The sequence below is a fragment of the Drosophila hydei genome, unplaced genomic scaffold (genome assembly GCF_003285905.1).
Source record: "Drosophila hydei strain 15085-1641.00,03,60 unplaced genomic scaffold, DhydRS2 tig00000060-arrow-pilon, whole genome shotgun sequence".
NCBI classification, from domain to species: Eukaryota; Metazoa; Arthropoda; class Insecta; order Diptera; family Drosophilidae; genus Drosophila; species Drosophila hydei.
In genome coordinates this window covers 2,864,718-2,883,508 of record NW_022045656.1, presented here as the reverse complement: position 1 = coordinate 2,883,508, position 18,791 = coordinate 2,864,718, and the positions used below count along the sequence as shown (strand labels likewise).

General features: G+C 38.3%; 1 protein-coding gene across 31 annotated transcripts in view; it reads right to left on the bottom strand.

The window, feature by feature from the left end:
* The window catches only part of LOC111592244 (microtubule-actin cross-linking factor 1), a 98,192-nt gene that overhangs the window by 32,164 nt on the left and 47,237 nt on the right, over positions 1-18,791 (bottom strand). For 18 of the 31 annotated variants that reach the window (XM_030222663.1, XM_030222674.1, XM_030222676.1 and 15 more), the window contains 9 exons: positions 14,161-14,440; positions 13,178-14,091; positions 12,743-13,111; positions 11,334-12,252; positions 10,399-11,029; positions 9,918-10,053; positions 8,703-8,786; positions 7,431-7,652; positions 125-255 (listed from right to left, as the gene is read on the bottom strand). In XM_030222663.1, coding sequence (XP_030078523.1) covers positions 125-255; positions 7,431-7,652; positions 8,703-8,786; positions 9,918-10,053; positions 10,399-11,029; positions 11,334-12,252; positions 12,743-13,111; positions 13,178-14,091; positions 14,161-14,440 — 3,686 coding nt within the window. Of the gene's footprint in view, positions 1-124; positions 256-395; positions 600-7,430; positions 7,653-8,702; positions 8,787-9,917; positions 10,054-10,398; positions 11,030-11,333; positions 12,253-12,742; positions 13,112-13,177; positions 14,092-14,160; positions 14,441-14,820; positions 15,611-18,791 lie in introns of those variants that run through there. The other 13 variants (XM_030222669.1, XM_030222672.1, XM_030222673.1 and 10 more) reach the window with 7 other exon arrangements.

Genomic DNA, 18,791 nt, shown 5'->3' with positions numbered 1-18,791 from the left:
GGCTAGCACAAATTAAATCTATTTTTTCAAAGTTAATTAATTCAAAATATTTAATATTTTCATATTAAAAGTGGAATTGTTTCGTTGAGTGTATTTCATAGAAATTTATGGAAACTTTACTTACTGTGTTGTGCTATATGTTGTTGTATAGAGATCATCCGGGCGTGCAGCGTAGCCATCGCCAGTTGGCACGCTGCCCGCACTGAAGTCAACTCTAAAAGTCTTGAGCGGTTTCTGCAGACTTTCAGCGTATTGCTAAACCAGCCAAGAAAACGAAAAAACTGCTCATTAGCCAAAAATTTAAAAAAAAAGTTGTGTAGTCACACTTTGCAATTGAGAGAGAGATTGTTGAGGGGAGTGTGGAAATTTTCGGAGGAGATTGGGGATTGTATTACCTGAAACTCGAACGCGAAGTCATAGTCACTTTCCTCTGTCACATGGACAGTTGTGCTTTGGGTTTTGGTTTTAGTTTGGGCCGCTTTGCGACCCGATCTATGCTGAGGCATGTCTAAATCTTGCGTTTCTTTCAATTTGACATAGTCATAGTCAGCACTGGTAGGTATAGGCACTTGAGTTAATTTTGACGTTTCTTCAATGCACTGCGAGATTTATAATAAATTAGATAACGAACGAATTTACACGCACATTTTCACTTTCAAAACTGGTCTCTAGCTCTTTTTTTCTGCGACTGTATCCGTGCTTGTGTGTATTTGCAAATGCTTTATGGCAGTAATGAATGTGTTTCGATAAGAACCTAAGTTATGTATGAAACCTCTTGCAGACCAGTGAAAAAAATTTAGCAAAATAATTCCGGAGTCTTTGATTAAGATTGGTTTATAAGTTGGCGGTGCCATAGAACTTTAACTGTTTTTATTTTTGGTTATAAAAAAATTAAATCAGATATATGATTTAAGGCCTTTTGATTTCGGCAGTAAATTATGGTAAATAAATTATAAAATCGTCAATCGAAAATGGACTAAAATAATGAAGATGAAAACACTTGAGTTCGAAAGAATATTTTTATAAAATTATTTTCATAACATACCAATAGAATTAGCTGTGACACCTACGCATTAAATTCTTATAGCTACACGACTAAGGGATATTTGTCTAACATTTCTCTAATCTGCAGGTTGGAGCCCTTGTGTCTGCCCAAAAATAAATCGAAGTTGTGGAATTCAGTTTCATTCACCAAAAATCAAAACAAAAATGAAATACAATAAGAATGCCGGCATTTGATGACTTATCAGCGCTCTGAAAACATTAAGTTTTATATTTATCAACTACCCATACCAAGGCGCACACCATATCACACACACATTAATACACAGAGCGACACAGAAAGCAAAAGCAAGCCTTTATGAAAATAGAAATGACGCTATTATTGAGGGCCACACACACAGTCAGACAGATATACGAATACAAACGTACTGCAAACAATACCCGGTAAATATACATAAAAAATATATAAACGACAGATATAGAGTGCAGAGGATATGGCCATAACTCTCAAAGTGCTTTACTTCGACATGGGTGATTACCCTTCGCAAGAAGTGCATAAAGTTTTGTATTTGTTTGCATTAAGCAAATACAACAAGGCCAGCATTGATACATGACTGAGTACCAGGAAAATGGTATCTCTGGTATCTGAACATATGGCACTATGTAAGTTCAAGCTTTGAAGTAGTAGCCAGACACGCAATAATTGGCTTCATTCCGCAAGCCAAACACCAAATACACTTGCACAAGCGCAATAAACCGATAAGTAGATTTAGCACTTGCCAGAGTCGTTAGTCGAAGCATTATATATCATGTCAATGTTGACGAGAGTGTCGTGAAGAACAAAGCCATTTTTTATACTACAAGTAATTCTTAATATATTGTCTGAAGGCAGCTAAATAATATTGTAATTTAAGTTGGCGAACTTTAACATATGGTGAATGAAAAAAAGCTTAGTCAATATAGATTTACAACTGAGAGACTATATTGTTCACAAGCACATAAATAGATCTTCAGACTGTAGCACTTCAGATATTCTCACGTTTCAAGACAAATCGGAATACCCTTATAGAGATAGGGTATAAAACAACGTTAAAATTCAATTGACTGTCAGACGTGGAGCAAAAAAATTTTATTTGCCACAATTTGTTTTATCAGCATGCGCAATACACAACCTGCTAATGGAGTTGCTTTACTTTAAAGTCGGTTCGGCAATAAAACACTAAAAAAAATTCTCAATTTACGCTGCGGCAATCACTTTTTCTTTCTCTTTTTTCACTGCTCATTATTCAAAGCGGCTGCCGAAGGTCGCCCTAGAGTTAGTAGCGGCAACAAATAAATTATAATTAACAAAATGCAAAAAGCAAAAAAAATATATAAAAAAATAACAAACACATTAAGAGCGCGCACACACACACACATTGAGAAACGAGCACAAACAATGATGTCATCCGTAATTTCTATATAATCTAAAACAAGTTTGCCGTGCGCCCCCAACAAAAAAATACAGTATAACAATAACAACAGTTAAATGAAACTGAGAGCTCCTGCAAAAAGTAGGCCTTAAGTGGCCCTCGCTGCGCTCCTGTGTTGGTATGCGATTTGCGCTTGACACGCTTTAAGAAGCTTCGCCGGCTAACCGACGAGCTTTCCAACTGCAACACGCTGCACGCCGCATGCTGCACGACTAAAATAGTCAACGACGCGATGCTTCTCGAGAGATGTCGCATTCGCTTTCATTTGCTTTTTCTTCTATCTAATTTAATAGACCACACACACACACATATACACGTACCCATACATACACAACTAAAAATACATGTGTGTGTAGGTACATGTGCCTATGTGTGTGTTTAAGGCGGCGGCCAAATTTTTTCCGTCTAGTTTAATCGATAAAGAGCAGCGTATTGCATGTATGAGCAATGCAGAAAGAACCAAGCGCAATGACATATGAAAAAGCTGAACGAAAATGTAACAACAAACAGAAAACCAGAAAACACATAAAAGACACAAATGAAATGATAAAAGTCCTAAAATAAAAGAATACGTAAGTGACATATTTAGTGTCAAGCTTTCAACTTGCAGATACACTGTATTTGTTTTGGTTAAAAGCTGGAGCAGAAAGACTGTAGCTTAACGAACTAACAACTATAATAGCCTAGGCTAAAATACTATCAAGACATTAGATCGCTTAAGCTAAAGATAAATAAAGACTAACTCAATCAAATATATAATATATTTTCTGTTTATCATCAGAACTTTATGAAAACGAAAGTTGTTAAGAATGAAACTTTACAAGAGAATTCCTAAAAAACTAATCTTGTTCAACGAATTCTTAAAAAAAAAGAATTCGACTCGAAAATTAAATAATATATAATTAAGACATCAAGAAAAAGAAATTATAGAAATCGTAACTTGACTAAACAACTACAAATTTTGTGCCTTTGCGTAGGCAAAAGAGGAAGTATCTTTAAGAAAGATTGATGATGCTCTTACAGGTTATTAATCCAACTCAACATAGTCATAGAAAGATTAGATCATCTGTTTATGGAGAAAAATATAGTTTTTCAAATTATAAAATCGAGCTAATATACTCGATGAACCCACTTAGAGCACTCTATCATGACAATTAAAAATATATAAATTTGTTATAACCTGACTGCAAGACATTAGATGGAGAAATTACAATTTTATTTAAAAACTCTATAGATTAGATTAGCCGTAGTAGCTGCCTTCAGCTACGGCTTGCCGCTGACAGCAGCTGATGGCAGTCATTGATAGTCGTTGTCATATGTCACTAACTGAAGATGAGTGTATGAGTGTGTATGTGTGTGTGTATTTGCGTGTGTAGGTCAGTGGGTAGTCTAATGGGTCTAGTTAAGCGTAACACTTTTAATACACTTTTTTACAGCCGTTTCGAAATTGTTTTTTGGGCAATTTTCTTTTAACAAGCTCTGGACTCATGCAACTTGGGTTAGCTCATAAAAAATACAACAGCTACTACAAACTAAACCAATTTGTTGTTCGTTTTGTCTGCCTTCATTAGCATCCAAATAAATATAGAGTATATATATGTCCACATGTGTGTGTACAAAAAAAAAAGCATATGGATTCTTGCGACATGTTCAAGGCTATATGAATATTGCATATGCTGTCTTGTTTTTTTTTCTGTTTTCTTCATCTTTTATTTTCAGTTTCACACTTCGGATTCTAGGCGTTATTTTTGCTCTTCAATTTGAATTTTATTTCTATTTGGCTCTGCGAGTGACTTCATTTGTTGAATTCGTATTTGGATCTCGTGTGGGCCGCAGAACTTTATATAAAATATTTAAATTTCTATTAAACAAATAAAAGCGGGCCACAGACGTGAGTGTCATGTATTCAATTGAAGGCACGCACACAGCTAAAGTAACACAGATACAATCGCACTTTCTATTTGTATGTGACAACGCGGCGTATGAGCATTGCCGCGCCGGCCCTATACGTGATATATTCTTCTATTATTATTTTATTATTTTGTTCTTTTTTGCTACGGTATTTGGTTGAGATTTTGCTCAGCTTACACGTTTTCAATATGTGCAAAAAATAAATGAAATATTTGAAATTCGAATGAATTTATTTAACTTAAAGGGCAACCTTAAGTAGGTTTTTTTAGCCTTTGTTCACGCACAAACATAGACACACAGGCACACACACGGACGCGCGCGCACACACAAAAAACTTCTTATTTGTTTAAGAAACGCGTCGTACGCGTTCAGTTTTACGTCGTTATACAACCACGTCGCATTTGATACTGAACGGAATTCACAGCCGTAGTTCATACGGCAAATGAGAGAAGCGAGAGCTTTTCAAATAAATGTGCTGAGCGAGCTTTCGCAGAGAGCAGTAAAATATGCCGGCTATGCGCTCATCAGCTGTTGCTTTTCCGGCTGATTATCAACTAAAAACCATTTACAATTGGCCTTTCGATTCGTAAGCTCTCAAAATGCTGAAAACAATACACGGAAGTTCACGTTGAGAATGGAAACAACGTGTTCGAACAACGTTGTTTGTCTACCGTTCAAAGATTGGTGTTTTTAATGCATTTGTTGTTGCTTGTGCGGTCTGTCAAATTGTTAAGATTGGAGATTTGGTTTTGATTTGTTTGTGATTTTTGGTAAGCAAAAAGAAACAAGAATAAAAGCCGACACACGGCAACTGATCACATAGAATGATACCCTGGAGATATATTTATAAAGTAAGCTAAAGTTTATTTGCACTGAACGTTTTAAGTTTTCAATATATATTTTCACTATATATAAAATATTATAAAATTTTATAAAAATACAAATCAAAGTTTCATATAGAATTTATATTCAACTTCACGCATCTCAAACAAACTTGCAATATTTTGCCAACATAGCTATACCCATCTAAGGTCTACAGGGTATTTACATAAATGAAAAAAATAACAAAAGGAAAACCAGTTTGCTGTAGTCAAATGTTGAAGCTAACCTTCTAAATAGCAATATGCTCATTCACTCCACTTAATGCCAAGCTTGGCCGCCCATGTTATGCATATCAAGTTAAGCCTTAGACATAAACCCCAAAGCTGGCAATGAAGTTGTCTAACACATACATAGATTTGTGAATATTATAGCTATGCTTAGTAGCATTTCATGATGTCACTCTCAGTCAAGAACAACACCTTAAGAGCACAGTGGACATATATATATAGAGTATAGATTTTTGGGTAAATAGTGCTAATTGTGTTAAGGGCTCCGCGCATACCTCAATTTAAGTGCGAGCTGATGACAACAGAGATATCAACATGGCGAACCACTTGACGGTTTGCTGACCCAGCCAAGCAACTGTGGACACAATCCTTTCTCTATTCCCACTCATTATGTGTTAATTAAAAACTAAATATTTACACAATTCTGCAAGCATGTACAATATTTGAGTATGCTAAAATAAAAGAAACAAACCAAAACGAGTTGAGTTTTATTTTATTTTTCTGTATTTTAACTCTGCGGTTAAATGAATTTCTTAATTGAATTTCCTGGGGCATCAATAAAAAACCAGTTGCCAAAAACAGTCAACAGGCAACAGAAAAATATACATAAAACAAATAAAATCTAGAGAGTTGACAGTTGAAATAATTATAGCGACCAAGAGTCAACAATGAGCTGTTGATGACGTTGTTTGGCATTGAGTTTCCTAGAAGCGAAGATTAGGTATCCAAAAAATATGCGAAATATGTTTATAATATATGCATATTGACATCATGTTATAAACAGAATTCTTAATTGCTAAGTTGAGTTCATTTGCCTAATTGGCCGAAAATAATTAAGAAGGCGAGCTCCTTATATACGACGCATAGACGCATAGAGGTGAAATTCAAGATAGATAACTAAATCTTATAAATGCAATTTGCACATTAGACAAATTATTGTCACGAGCACAAACAAAAAATGATATAAAATAATTTATATAAAAAAATAGTTTAACATTTAGATAAATTAATCAAATGGTGATTTATTAGACAACATTTCAAACGCTGACAACGCAACGGAATTGCGCTCTGATGTCATTATTATGCGCATGTGTGTGAGTCTATCCATTTTGAAGGTTAATTTAATAATAGCATTGCATAAGGCTGGCAAAAAGATACAAAGATACAGATACAAAGTGCGCTAGAACTCGAAGACAATTCATTGAAAACGAAAGCTTTCAAGTAGCTTCAATGCTAAACTAGTAGCTCAGATGCTGTAGATAAATATGATATCAACTAGAAAATACAACTCAAGTGAAAAATTATCTTTTTTTAACTATATTCAATAACATTTATAGCTGAAAGTAGCTTATGCTTCTTGAAAACATAAGATTATGAGTAAAATACTTGCAAGGGAATCGGTTCATTCATGCAGATACATTTTGTTTAAAGAAAGTGTGGCTATTGATATTGCCTAGAATCATCGATGACTTTTGAGTCCACCAAAACTTGATATTTGACTCTGAGATACTTTATACAATGCTGAGTTATCAGTACATATTTTTTAAACTTGGAAATGTAGTTTTTGCGCCTAGAACACTTTATATTTACGTAGCTATTAGCAACAAATGTTGCTTAGGTAATTATTATAATTACACACATCGCTATCTATACGTCACTTAAGCTATAGATACAGATACTTTGTGAATATAAGTACCTCTTGTTGTAGATACACAAGTATTTTGCTACCGAGCAAGTGTTTGGATACGCTGCTAAGGTTACGTCATTAAAGTTCGTTACCTATAATTATAGACACTTTTTGAGTCATTGCCTGGCAATTGACGTTTGTATCTAAATTTAGGAATTGGCATCAGGAGTTGTGCAGCTCCCTCCCTCTATATCTCTCTCTCTCTCTCTCTCGCTCTGTTTTTCACTCAGTGATCAAGTAGATACTCACCAGACCATCGCTGCCATTCACCTCGATTGCAGTTTTTAGCCTCTGCGACAATTGTTCCAGCAATCTGTCGTATTTCGTATTGAGATTATCCAAACGCTGGCTGTAATACTGTGTGGCACCCGGATCACTGTCCGCCGGACGCAAATCGCGCCGAGGCGGCGAGAACGAGGGTCGAGCCTCGAGCAGCCAATCGACGAAGCGCAGACATTTACTATCGTAAATCTGAGTCCGCAGCAAACGATGACGTCACGAATGTTGATCGCGTTGATGTTGTCCGCAGCATTTTGGGTTAATTTTGTCAGTTAAATGTTAGTAATTTGCTCGTGTTAAACAAAAGTTTAAGAGGGGTTTGTGTGGGAGTAAATATTGTTTTTCTAGTCATATATTTAGTGCTTTTTATTTCATTGATTAATCAATACGAAATTACGTTGATTACAATTGCTTTTTAATTGTTTGTTGTGTGAGTTTGGTTTACTGTTTGTTTGTTGTTGTTGTTTGTTGTTGTTGTTGTGTTTGTCAATATTGTTGTTGTTGTTGTTGTTTAACCCAAGTGTTATTGACGCACCTTGTACCCGCAGTTTTAAGCTACTCGCAATCGCGCGCTTCACAAATGAAGCACCGAATTTTTTCATATATGTTTTTAAAAAGCATTAAATATTGAAAGGTTCGTATATAATAAGGATATAGCAGAGATAATAGACGAAAAGTGTGTAGGGTAGACAAAGGTAAAAGTAAACTCAACACATAGAATATTGAGTCATATAGTTGGTATAATAGAATTTCGAAAAGGTTTCACAATCACACACACAAACATACTGAAGAAGAGGGTAAGGGAGCGGATGTTTAGCATAGGGCAGATTTTATAGATTGCTCTTCATTTTCTTACCTTATCAAGGTATGATGGGAATTATAGTATTAAACTATTATTTTTTCTTTTAGCACAAAACTCTTAATAAGCTTTAAGCCCTATATATTTTTATTTACACTTTATATATCTTTTTCCTTTGGTTTGGTCATTGGTATTTTTAATATTTGGTCTATATAATTTATCTAGATATTTATACGAGACTTGGATTGGAGCCTACAGCCTCTACAAAAACTATGTCTGATAGCTAAAAGTGTAATAGGAACATAATTCACATCTGACATAAGATAATTGAAAAGTGAGCTAACTTTTCTCAAAGGTTCTCTAGAACAGATCTACTTCAAATCGTGCCCTATGCTTATTGTATATAGAGTATTCAGCCATACGACAGTCATTCAAATTTTTACCTTAGCTTCACGAATGAGACGTCCTCCAGCCACGTTGACATTTTCGATTTTTGGTTTTCGTTCGATAGCAGCTCCGAGCAGTTTCTATATATACATATATATTTATATATATATATATATATTTGCGAGGGAGGTTTGGTTGCAATTTGTGGACATTTTTTTTGTTTCATTTTGGTAATTTTTGTAACAATTGATTGATTGAGTTTTTGTTGTTTCATTGTGTTTGTGTTTGTTTTTTATAGAATATGATATTGATTTTGGTTTTTGATATTGGGTGAAAATACAAGAAATTAGACAAAAATACAGATATACAATTAGTTTTCAACTACAAATACAATAAGACTACTATAATGATATGATATATAGGTGGAATCGTAATGACATATAGATGGTATTCATATATATAAAAACAAAGCTACGAAAATATAACATTTACTTAGAGCAATAATAAGATATTCAAAAATTTACTGGGTAGACACGTAACGGGACAATGGGTGTATTCGAGAGGTGGGGTGTGTGGGGACATCACATAGTTGGTGTGAAAACATAGAGTGTATATATACATATAATGCATAGCTGTGTGGATGTTTGTGTATATGTGTAGCTGCCTGACAACAGACCAGCTTGCTACAGTTTTCATTTGTTTTTCGATTAGACAAGAACTACGAATTATCGAGAGTCTGGGTACGAGTTATAGTAACAATTTACAGGGTATTTATATATTTGTTGAAGCTATATTATACAAATTGAAATATATACATTTGAATGTCTACTATATATATGTAACACACAGACATTTAAAACATGTCCAACACCAAAGTTTTGACCCATAAATAAATGAGGAAATATTCCAATATTTTTTTAGACAAAACTACTTTTTGGGCAGAGGAACTGAGGGACGTAGCACTGGTTAAGCAAAATATAGTTAACTACGCTTTCATTTTGAATTGGTATTTAATATATATACATCATACAAAATATTGTCAACATATTTATATATACTTTGTGTTGCTTGAATTGATATAGACCTAGAGGGGAACTGAATAATCTCACTAAATAACTGAGAGGTGTAACTATACAAGTTGGGTTTACGCTAAATATTTATATATGTAGAGAAATGTTCATATATTTACTATAAACTAACTGATCAGAACTGATTAAAAATTAAAAAGTTAAAATGATAATATATGAATATAGTGAACAAACGCTACTCACGTCTAATTCGTAAGCTGAAGTCGCTGTGGGCATGGCCGATAGACGTTCGGTGGTGCCGTCCACCCATGATTCCTCGACTTGCACGCTCGATTGGAGATTCTTCATAAGTCCAATCGCCGTCTCGCATGAGCGCATTCTGCAATAGACAGGTGTGAAGAGGTGAATAGACGAGCAATGTATTTAGAAACATATATGGAGAGTTTAATGAAGCATTTACAATTGTCACACACGATCCACAATCGAACAGGTGGCTTGGGATATCTATATTTATATTCTATTTTTTGATGGACCAATATATTTACTAGTTCAAGAGTTCAGCTTGATTTCGCCCGAGTTGACAGAGACAGTTTTTCAGAAAGTTGTATAGCTCAAAAGAACATTTCGTTCAGAAACTGCTCATTAAAACATTTCGTATAATATATCTTAGGTAGTTCATATGTCAGGTTCAATTAATAATATTTTACACAACTAGAGCTCTTACCTCTCGCCCAGTTGATTGCAGACCGCACTCCAGCGCGTATTCAAACGCTCCACGTTCGAGTGCAGACGTTTCAGATCGCCCAACACCTTGGTGGGCACACCCATGCGTCCCAGCTGATCGGCCGCATCATTCATTTTATCCATTTGCGGCTGCTGTTGTGTGATTATGTCCTGCATGTGGGTCAATTGCTTGAACACATGCTGCAATCCCTCTGCTGTGGAGGGCAAGTCCTGATGCTTGGCCAGCTCATTCTCTAGCTCGGATATAACATGTTCGTTATCCTCGAGTCCGGCCAGCGAGACTTCGAGCAGCTTCAAGCGATCCTTGTGCAGGTTGCTCTGTGTGTTCAGCTCCTTCCACAACTCATTTAGGTTATCCAACGATTTCTTTAGCACGGGCGTCTTCAGCGCTATCGTGCGGAAGGTCTCCTGCAAGTGCTTCAGCTCCGGCTCGAGCAGATGCAAGCGGCGTTCATAGTCGCCATGTATGGCAAGCACATGTTCAAGTGAATCCAAATCACGTGGCAATGGAGCCAATATAATTTGATCTAGCTCACGCGCCATATCCTCTAATTTGCTCTTTATGGCAATGCATTCCTCCGTAAAGATGCGACTCGCCTGTTTGCTCTCCTCTGTAAATGAAGGAAGGGATTAAAAAGAAGATTAGTTTGAGCTCTGCTGAAGATTACCGCGCTGTTTGGCGCTCGCGAATAGTTTCTTCATGTTGCGTTACGTTTGATTTGTGACTTGAGACTAAGTTGAATGCTTCCTGGTCGAAGCTTCGGTGCAAATCAAGCGCACATTAAATTCAATTCAATTAAACGCTTAATTGGACGTCAGAGTCAAAAGTTGACAGCTGGCCAAACGCCGCCAATTGAAAGGCGACTTGTCGACGCCCACGCCCATTTCCCACTTGTAAAACGCCCACAAACTCACCTTCAGCTCGGGCGCGCTTCTCAAACTCATCGAACAAGCGATTGACCTCGTCCATTTCGCGTCGCAAGCGTCGCAGCTGTGGATCGTTGGGATCGCCCTCGCTGAGCAACTTGTCAGCATCATCGTTTAAGGCACGCCGTATGGCCGTTCGCTGTTCGGGTCCCATGGCCAGGAACTGATCGAAATCCCAGCCCTTGACCACACGAATCGTTGCGAAGATCATGTTTTGACGCAAACGCAAATGTTTCTTTTGCCACAATGCAACGGATCGGTCGAAGAGCCGCTTTAAACGTTCTGCAGCATCAATGGCCTCCTGATCCGGTGGAGGCAACAGCAGACAGGCACCGGGTATGGAACCCTCCTGTCCCTTGGCAGTGCGCACGCGCCACTTAACACGGCCTGAGTTATCCAGCAATGTAACCGTTTCGCCCTTCTCAATCTGCAGTTGTCCCTGTTGCTTGTAGGCGCAGATCGCTTGTACCGGACCCTGCCGATTAACCGGCTGCCGGCGCTTATTGAGCGGCACAATCGTCTGGGCACGACGCTGAAGCGTGGCGACTGTCTCACCAAATGCATTCAGCTCCTCGCGCAGATCCTGCATGCCGCGCAACAGTGCTTCGCCCTGATCCAAGCCGAAATCGGATTGCGAGTATTTGCTGTTTAGGATCTCATCGCGCTTACTTAGCCATAGCTCTGCATCCTTAATCTCGGCAAAGTATTGATGGTATTCCGTTGCATGCTTCAGATGTACCTCCAAGCAGAGTGTTAGCTGTAGCAGCCACGCCCACTGCTGTTGCAGAGCCGTCAAATGGGCCTCGATGCACTTGGATGCCGGATGCTGTTGATTGAGCAACGCCTCGCCACGATCCAAGATTGTGGCAAAGTGCATTTCGCGCTTTTCCAGTTCGGACATTAAATTCTGTGAAGAGTAAAAAATGTAAAATGTTAGTAAAACAATAAATAAATTTTTCTGCAACTGGTTTTGCTTGCTTTGGATATTGTCTGTCTACTTTAATTTAAATTAAAACCAATCTTACCTCGTCGCCATTACCAAATGCACGCTTGGAATTAGATAAAGCACAAGACACATAAAAAATCATCAAAAAACACTAACAACGGCTAGCCGAAGATTTAATAACAAATTGATTATATAATTAAGAAAGTTATCTGATCGTAAGAAACACTAAGAAACACTTCTTCTTCAAGAGCTCCAGCTCAGAGCGATAATTCTTTTAAAATAATGTTACACCAAACATAGGCAAGATTTAGATGTTTCTTAACCGGTTAAAAATGCTTTGCTTAACCTAAAAAAGTCAAAATTCACGACTCTCTTAATGATGTGCTGAAAACTGTCTACTTTAATTTTCATCTTTAGATCAGATTTATCAATATTAAGATTAAATTATTACCTCATAGTATCTGTGCACAGAAGGCAAATCGAGTTGTTTGTCCGCCCAGTCGCGTGTGATCTCAACCTGTTCCTTCTCGTTGAGCCATTGAAGTTCAGCTGAGGCCTGTCCAAGGAAATGCTGAAGTGAATCCAAATCGGATAGACGCTTCGTCGAGGTGCTTAGCAGCTCTGCATAGACCTTTTGCAGCTGATTAAGTCGTTGCTGATAGAGGTTCAATTCGTCGCCCGAGAACTTCGTCTGCTGGCGTTCATCGTTTTGTATTTTGCTATGGAACTGATCGATGATTTTGTGTTCGTGCTGTTGACGATCCAATTCCTCCTTGACCGACGGCAGATCACTGCCATAATCAGCGGCAAGCAGTTGTTTCTAGAATCACACAAATAAAATGTGGTTAGCTATAAACCTTTAATGTTTCTAGTGTTCTGGACTCACCAATTTATTCTGGCACCACTCAATGTGCTCCTGCAGATCGCGGAAATGTGGATTCGTATCGATCTGTCGTGATTCGACCACCATGCGCGTTTGACGCGTCACGGTCGTCTCGTGGACGGGAAACTTTAAGCCGGACAGCTTCTGTACCAGGTTCGTGTGGAAATTGGTGCGCAATTGAGCCCAACGTTGATGCAATTTGTTGACCTTCTTGTGCAGCTCGCTGACATGAGGATAGCGACCCTCATTGAGCACATGACAATCTTGGTTCATATCCTGTATGGGCTCCTCCAGATGTCTAATATCTGTTTCGAGTGCCTCGACAATGCTCTTGGCATCGACGGGATGCAAACGCTCTATGCGTCTGCTCTCCTCAGTGACGCGCGTCTCTAGCTCGGTCAGCTTGTGATCCACATGCTTAATTTCGCGTTGGACTTTATCGGCTAGACGCTGTAGACGCTCCAAACGTTCAATTTCCTGCTGGAGTATAACTTCACGATCCTGCAGGGCTGTGGTCATACGATACCAGGCCTTTTCGATGGCATCTGGACGTAGATCAGTCTCTACATCCACTTCACCCACTGTTTCGAAGTAACGCTCTAGCTCCTTATAGATCTGTATGAGCTTGGACTTTTCGCGTTTTCGTGCGCTCACCTCCTCGCTGCGGAAATGCTGCAGATCACTCAACAGACGTTTCATCTCGATTAGCGTTGGCGGGAACGAACGTTCCTGCAAATATGCGGTCTTCTCGCGACACCAATAGATAAACTGTTGTGCCAAATCGCGATACTCGTGCACGCGACGTTGTGACTCCATGTCGAACAGGGGGTGAATAGATGGTGGCTCCGGGAATACATCGTACAGAGATGAAATGTACGTAATCAGGGATTTCTCATCCGGCTCATTGGTGTCCACATCTGAGAATACGAATTGAGCATATTTTAGTATTTAAAATAGTTCGATTTGATATGATAAACGATGCTCACCCTCTGGGTCCAATAGACGCGTAACACCGTATTCTTTCTCCACAATATGGAATGCCGTCTCGAGGCGCTCGCGCGGCCGATCGTTTCTTGCCTTTCGCCAGTCAAGCAAGTCCGGTCGGTTGCGATGCACCAACGCCGAGAAGGCCAATCCATCGCGCCATGACGATGTAAAATCATTAACACGCACGCCCGGATACCGAGCCGTCGAGCGTCGCGCCCAGCGCAGTAGGGCCTCACGTGCGGATACGTTGTCCTCTTTGCCAACAACAATATCGGAAATCTGAATTAAATTAATATTAAATTAGATATTTTTATATACTTTGAGTTTATATTAAATGATAATTATAATATATCGAATGTAAATAGAGCATGTTTTCCTAAAAGATCTAACACACATAGCTGAAAAGCACATTTAAAAGATTTCCTTGTGTATAAAAAGAGAAAAATATTTTATATTTGAAGTAGTAGCTCTGCAGTCTAATAGAATTGAATAATGATTTTTTATAATATCAGAGTCAAATTTTAATTGTAATTTAATTTGGATAGCTGTCCTCGCTGGCGATCAGATCACCAATCTCATATATTGATACTTATTTGAAATATTTTACTTGATTATTTCCCAGCACTTATCATCTTAACCCATGTCTATCGCCGCTTTACCTCTCTGCGCTGCATACTACTCGACTCAATGGCCGGCGGCAGTGCGCGTCGATACTCCAACTCGGAGCTACGTATCATCTTAGCAGGCGGCAGCAAATCCTCTGCCGGCTGTTGGTTCTCCTCGGCGCGACTCAGCGTGGTCACCTTACGCACAATGTGCGTGGTAACACGTCGATGTCCATTGGGAGCGCGTTGCGATGTTTTGGTGCTCTCCACACTCGAGCCAAGCACCTCCGTGGAGATGCGCTTGTTGCGCGTCACCTGCTGATAGCTGGTGGTGGGCGAACCAGTCGAGGGTACCAAAGCGCGACTGCTATCCGATGTACGTCTCACGCTGCTTCTACCTCCATCTACTCCATCCTGGAACGTGACGATGCGCTCGAAGTTCGAGCGCTCGTGTGGCACAGTGCCAAACGGCGCCACGCCCGGATAGTCCGTGATGACAGCCTCGACAGTGCGCTCCCGCTTCGTTTCATGCCGGTATCGCAAACTGGAGTCATCGATATTGGTCGTTATGGCAGGTCCACGGGTGGTGTGCACCAATTCGCTGCCGCTGCTTACATGGGGTGGACCGCCATTCGTTTGCCGCACCAGCTGCTGAGTGCGCTTCAGAGTCGACTGCGAACTGGAGCTGGAGCGCATGATTTCGATTTGGACTCCAGCCTGTTATCGTTGTAGTTATCGTTTTTGTTATCCTTATCGGGATATCGTTGATTTATTTTTTTCGTTTTTCACTTGACTTTCTTTAAGTTCGGCTTTCGTTTCGTTCTCTCCGTGTGGCTCTTACTCTCTCAGCTCTTGACTCGTAATTCTATTTTTGTGCGTGATTTTAAACAAAATGATTTTAATTCGTTTAAACTGCCTGTGCCAACCGCCCCACCGCATTTCGTGTTCACAGACAATTGAGTTGCCGGCACCGCAATTTGCGTTTAATTAAGTCAAAAGCCGGCCAAAACCAGCACCGGCACCGACACCGGCACAGGCACCGGCGTTGGCACCGGATGTCTTGTTCTTAGTCAGTGCGAAAAAGCCAGCCAAAAGGCACCCACAGAGTCGAGGGCTTTGCCCCACTGTAGTGCCCAACGTTATTGTTATTGTTGTTGCTACTGCTGATGAGCGAATTATTTATGTCTTGTACATACACATAATTATCCAGCCAACCAGCTAGAGATTGGCTGTCCAAATGTCTAACTGTCTTTGGGATTTCTTTTACAATGCCTTAAGCTTAAGAGTATATCACGTTATAGATATAATATGTAACATACTTTGTAATTTTATAAAATGTTTTTCAAATAAAGTTTATATATGAGACAAGAGCTGAAATACTTGGGATCAGTTAAAGTGTTGGTTAGAGATAAGAAAGAGTATCAAGAGATACAAATATTTGAATATCAAGTTAATAATCTACGTGAGACCATTTGTATCTAGCTATTCTCAATATGTCAGCAAATACTAAACAGCTGCTGATTATACAAAGTAATATATATATATCCCAATACTAATTTTATATTCATATACATAATACTCGAGTACTTAGTGCATTTGCTATTCGTTACACCAAATTTGATTCATTTATTATAAATATTTCTTTATATATTTATGAGCATGAAAAAAGTAACAACAACCAGAACTAAAAGTTCATGTGCACAGGCTGAGTGAAGCCGCCGGGCACAAATCACGACAACAACAATACAGCTAATTGTGAAGCTAAAATGAATATTTTTTGACAGGGAACGTTATGGGAAGGAACACGCTCCAAACTATTCACTTGCGGCCTAACAAGCTGTGTCACAAGTGGCATAGAGAAATGTATTTGAAGCAATTCAAAAATGTCCATTATTATTTTGATAAGATTTGATATATGTCTAGAGTAGCTAACAAACGTCTATTAAAACTAGAGACGAGATATTTCGATTATTAAAAATGGAATTTTGACAATGAAAAGTGTTTAACGCATTTCTTTTTATTTGTTTTTATGTCAATTAGCTTCAGTCTTTCTGATAAGCAAGGCCATCAGATATGATATTTGTACTACTTTGAAAGCCCAAATCTAATCATAATGGCTCAAGATCAAGCAAGAACAACAACAGCAACAGCAGCAGCAACAAGTTGTTTGGCCAAAATGAGCACCCACCCGTTAACCTATCATTGAAAGGCGACGCCTGCGCAAATGCGTGACATGGCGGTCACCAGCGCCTCCTCCCCACACATCCACACAGACACTCGCTCACACTCACACTCAGACTCAGACTCACAGATCAACAAAAAATGCTAATTGCAACATTATTAAAAGCAAAATAAGATACAAAAAACGTTGCAGTTGAATGAAGTGATTTTTTGTTTTGTTTTTGGCTTTAAGTGTCTGCGGAGGCGACACTAAGAGGCGTTAATAGCTTGACATTTTGAATGGAGCCGCCGCAGCAGCAGCAGCTGTTGTTCTCTCTACAACCGAGTAGCTCTTGCCTATTTTGGCTGCTGGCTACTGTTTGAAGTTGACGACGCGTTAAGAGCTGTGCTGTAGACAATTTGCATTGACTTTGCTATGACAGCACATAAATCCAATTCGAACAAATCATAAAATAAACAGCCAAAAAAAGGCTACAAATATTTTACAAACTGCTTTTGCTAAGATGCGCCGAAGCGGAACTAGGGGAGAATCCATATGTCTGAGCACGTCATTATTTTTACAGCTATTGCAGCAACACTTTATTACACTCACACACACACATACACACACACTTGAAGAAATGAACTCGTCTTATAAAGCACACTTAATTGAAACAAAATTGAACTCAATTGCATTCAGATTGAAATCAATTGATATAGGCGGCATTTAATAAATCAAAAATAACGATACTGCAGCAGGCGCATTAATAAATCGAGAGACACAGATGAAGAGGCAGGAAACTCGAAAGGGGTCTACGAGCTGCTAGCCAGATATAAATCCCATATTAAAATTTAAATTGAAGCTCGACGCGTTCTCTGACATCATGCAAAAAGAGTTTTAGGTTGTCTTGTCTTGTCTTGTTTTTTGTTTATTGGTATTTTGTTTTTGTTGTTGTTGTTTAGGTTATTTTATTTATTTTTTGTGACTTTACTTTATTTAAGTGTGCGTTTTAAGTATTATCTTATTGACTTAGTCTTGTATATATATTATATGTATTTTTTATATTACTTTTAAAATGTTTTTAAAAATGTTAACAGTTGTCTTTAATATTTTATATATTTTTAATAAACTCGTCAAATATGTAGCAACATAATATTTTATTTTCTTTTAAAACATATTTCAAACATTTTTTGAGTTGTTTTTAAATATCTGTTTTTTGTTACTTTTTTCTCAGTTAAATTATTGTTGAGAGTTTGTCTATATTTATTATTTAATTTTTATTTATTTTATTTTTAAAATATTTTTATTGTAAATATCTTTCGTTTTATTGATTTAAACTTTAAATCGAATTTTAAAACCGCGCGATTTTTCTTTATTATTTACTAATAAATATTTTATATATTTTATTCGAAAAACAATTAACAAGGCACGAGACAAATTTAGTTCAGAGTTCTATGGCTTTACGCTTAGCTGGACATAGGCATTTTACGACTTATAGATAGATTTACAGCTGTATCTATATCTTTATATATATATTCATGAAAGATACATGCTACGGGGGCACTAACAACAAATGTGTGCGGCGGTTCGACAACGACTAAACGCGATCGGGCCAAGTTAAAACGCTTAAAGTGTTGCTCTGGCCAGGTGTTTACGGTTGACGCCGTCGCTGCTGGCAGCGCTGCTAGCGTCGGTTGTGGCGAGAATAGAAAAGCAACAACAAAACACGCGTACGAAACGAAATGGAATTGGCACATGAAATACGCCAACCGGCGTTGGCGTTCCAAAAGCAAAGCAAAAGCAAGGCTTGAAAAAAAATAATTTAATTCGGAATTGGAACTAAAATTGCGATCGTGCTGACAGC